This window comes from Drosophila virilis, chromosome 3 (assembly GCF_030788295.1).
Source record: "Drosophila virilis strain 15010-1051.87 chromosome 3, Dvir_AGI_RSII-ME, whole genome shotgun sequence".
NCBI classification, from domain to species: Eukaryota; Metazoa; Arthropoda; class Insecta; order Diptera; family Drosophilidae; genus Drosophila; species Drosophila virilis.
This window is the reverse complement of record NC_091545.1, coordinates 4,086,431-4,090,000: the sequence shown is the minus strand read 5'-3', so window position 1 is coordinate 4,090,000 and position 3,570 is coordinate 4,086,431. Positions and strand designations below refer to the sequence as shown.

At 43.7% G+C, this 3,570-nt stretch overlaps 1 protein-coding gene across 1 annotated transcript in view; it reads left to right on the top strand.

Annotated features, from left to right (window-relative positions):
- The window catches only part of LOC6624318 (uncharacterized), a 3,327-nt gene extending 749 nt beyond the window's left edge, over nucleotides 1–2,578 (top strand). The window contains exons 2-4 of the mRNA XM_002046357.4: nucleotides 119–535; nucleotides 1,447–1,701; nucleotides 1,764–2,578. Coding sequence (XP_002046393.1) covers nucleotides 119–535; nucleotides 1,447–1,701; nucleotides 1,764–2,028 — 937 coding nt within the window. The 3' untranslated portion in view covers nucleotides 2,029–2,578. The remainder of the gene's footprint in view (nucleotides 1–118; nucleotides 536–1,446; nucleotides 1,702–1,763) is intronic.
- Nucleotides 2,579–3,570: the final 992 nt, after the last annotated feature.

The window sequence follows — 3,570 nt, the reverse complement described above, 5'->3', positions numbered from 1 at the left end:
GAGACGTGTAGCGCAGGAATCGAGAGAAACACGCTTGCAAACAATTTTCCTTCGCAAGAATATAAAATTGACAAAGAAACATGCTGAATATTTGAATAATTTGTTAACCTCTCGACAGACTGAAGGGCGGGCATTATGTGGCCACACATGGCCGGCTGACGCCCGATCCGCCGTATGTGCACTCGAATCGCGGCTATTCGACGGACGGCGACGACTCGCATTCGCATCGGGCGCACTCGGAGTACACGCTGGCCCACGAGCGCATCTCGCCGCAGTCACAGTCGCAGGGTCATTACAATTCATCGCGCAAGGTGCGCAGCACGAACGGACAGCAACACCTGCAGGACGGCTATAGCCACAGCCAGATGGGCCTATCCAGCACGCCGGACAACGGCGGACCACGCTCGCTGAGCGGACCGCCGCCCACGCGCCAACCGCCGCGCGCCCCCTCCGCCCTGAGCTACGACCAGGCCGGCGATGCGGGCAGCGATATCTATGTGACCAGCGCCGCCTACAAGGCGCCCTCAGAGATCAGGTGAGTCCCAAAGCCCATAAATCCAATTCTATATTCCTGTTTAGCTGCCACAGCCGAGTCGACTCGCTTACGTCCGTCCGTCTATCTCCCTTTCGCTACCTTTTCCCAAATTCGATAGATATCGATATTTAGCTTTGGTTTCTTTTGGTTTATCTCGAAGCTAGCTGAAAATAATATAAGGCTTGCAAAGAAGTTATTGAAGAATGTAATTTGTATAAATTTGGAGCAGAAGAAAGAAAACGACCCTAAAAAAACCCAAAAATCCAATTGAATCGCATCGAATTTTCAAATATGACAAACTGGTGGATATGCCCGGCACGCATAGCATAAATTCTCTCAATGATTCTTGAAAATGAGTTTCGAACCGATCGGTCGATAAACAGAACATTTTTCCTACAAGCGTTTTCCGCCAATTTACCGCTGTTGCGGGTGGAATTTGCCAAATCGCCAAAACACGTATTCATTAGGTTCTTATGCAGAGCTGTGAAAATAAATAGGAATGGATTTTCCAAATTGAATTTGAACACGGATCTTTGAAAATGAGTTTGAGGCCGATCGAAGGTTAAACAAAAAAGTTTCACACAAACGTTTTCCACGATTTTTCCACACTTGCGAGTGGAATATAAACGATATCCCGTCATAACGTGCACCTTCATCACATAGGACGACTGATGGATCTCCAACCAGTCAGTCAGTTAGGACAAACCTGAATTCTTGGATGTGGAAGCCCGGCTACACAAACCGAACCAAGAAGTAGGGAGTTAGTTCCAGCCTTTTTTGGATTTGGAGTCCTGGTATTAGGCTAAATGTTAAAGCAGCTGGGAGCTGAGCTGAGCTGAGGTTAGCTTCTAGTCGGGCTAGAGCACAGGAACCTGTAAAGCTTCTAATGTTTTGGAGTCGAATCCTTGCAGCCGGTACAGCCAGCGTCCGGTGTCGCGCGGAGCACCACGCAGCGTCTACTCGGTGGCCAGCACGGCGAAGACCGGCCGCAGCGGCCGCTCCACGACGAAACGTGGCGCCAAGATCGAGACGATGTCGGCGCCAAATCCGTTCTGCCCGAATGTCAAGGGCGTCTGCTGTCTGATGCTGCTGCTCAATCTCGGGCTCATACTGGTCACCCTCGGCTTCGTTATTGTGGTGCAGTTCTATGAGCCCGTCTATGTCTGGTAAGTCTTCATAGATGCCACAATTGGACATATATTGTGATGTGTGTGTCTTTATCTTGCAGGATATTGGGAATCATATTCCTCATCTTTGGCTTTCTCACGCTGATCGGCTGCATGATCTACTGCGTGTACGTGTGCCGGGACGCAAAGACCCCATCGCAGGTGCGCAACGAGGATCTTTACTGGACGCGACACTGGCAAAAGAATATTGGTTATACGCCGCAGGAGATCAACTACAAGGCGGACAAATATGATGCCTACTCGGATCGCTACTCGGTCAGCAAGCTGAGTGGCAAGTACTCGGATCGCGAGAGTCAGCGCTACTGAGAAGGGGTGGAGAGGGGAATATCTATGGCAAACACATTCAACTAATTACTGAAGCGAGGGCCGACCGATAAGTAGTTGAATAGGATAAAAGCTGTGCTTTACAACCAGCTGTTAAATTAGCCAGGCACCGCTTTATCGATCGATAACAAAATCGATATGGTGCTAGAGATGGCACTTGGCACAAATACTTATTAGCCAGCGCCCTCGCACGCACAACATTAAAACAAAACAAGAAAATGAAAATGAAAAACCTGGCGCATGTCTATAACTTAAATAACTAGATAATAGTCTTAAACGGTTTATTAACAAGGCCTCAACGTACCTGCTGCAAGCTGCTTGCTAGTTTGTATGTTCTTAATCATAAAGAGAGAGAGAGATATACATATATACGAAAAAAGATACAGAAAGAGTATTGGAATGCTGCCATATTTGAGAGACAGTTTTTTTTTTTTGTTGTTTGCTTAAATTCTAACGGAAATGCTTGATAACAATATGCAAAGCAATAATAAAACAATAATTATATGAATAAACATTCAATAAAGTGTAAAAATGTAACAAAACGAGGAACATCTAATAATCTAATCGTCGATTTCGAAGGTTAAACATATATCATCAAAATCGTAAGTCGTAAGCCCCAAATTCAAATTCAAATTAATCAGCCCGCACTTTTTGGGAAATCTTGGCATTGCCAGTCGTGTAGCATTCAGCTTTTGCAATAATACCTGTCGAAGACACTGTAATATCGCCCAATAGTGGCAGCATTGTTATGTTAAGGTGAGTTTTTGGTGGAGCTTCTGTTAAAAAGAGGAGTTATTCTGCTTAAGTCCGCATACTTCGTTAAGTTCTGTTAAAGTGAGGAGTTTCTGTTAGTTGGCGATGTTTTTTTTTTTTGTAAACATAGCAACTTTCGTTAAAAGCAATTTAACATTTAGGGTATTCACAATTAAAGTAGAAGTTGACAAAAGCATAAAATACACTCAGACAATAATTTGTTCTGTAAGCCGTTGATCGACTGAAATCTGTGATTTATCATGCCAATTGTGCATCGTTCAAGTATTGTTATAAGATTTGTCAGCATTTGTGATGTTATGTTAATTTTTTGGCGATGTTGTTTTTCTTTAAGCCGTGGTGTAAGTTATAATGCCTCTGTTAAACGGAGGAGCATTCGTTAACAGTAAATTTTAGGTGGAGGTAACATTTGTAAATTGATTCGTTAAGTTGCAATTCTGTTAGCAGGCGGTGTTTCTGTTTGTAAGCATACTGCTTATGTTTGTACTATTCACAGTTATATACTTGCAAGCTAATAAAAACTAAATGCAGTCCCATTAATCTTCACTCTCTACCCCAATTTTCGGAAGCCCAGACACTGTACTAGTTCTTAATTGTAGACTTGCATATGCGGTGTTTAAAATTTTCGATAGTTTTGTTAACAGCGCTGTTTTTGGTATTTTTCTGATATGCTCAACTGAACTGTTAAGTGGCTGTTGTTGCTCAAATAATATGCTAACCCTCCCTCACCTTATTATTATCACGCTGTTAACC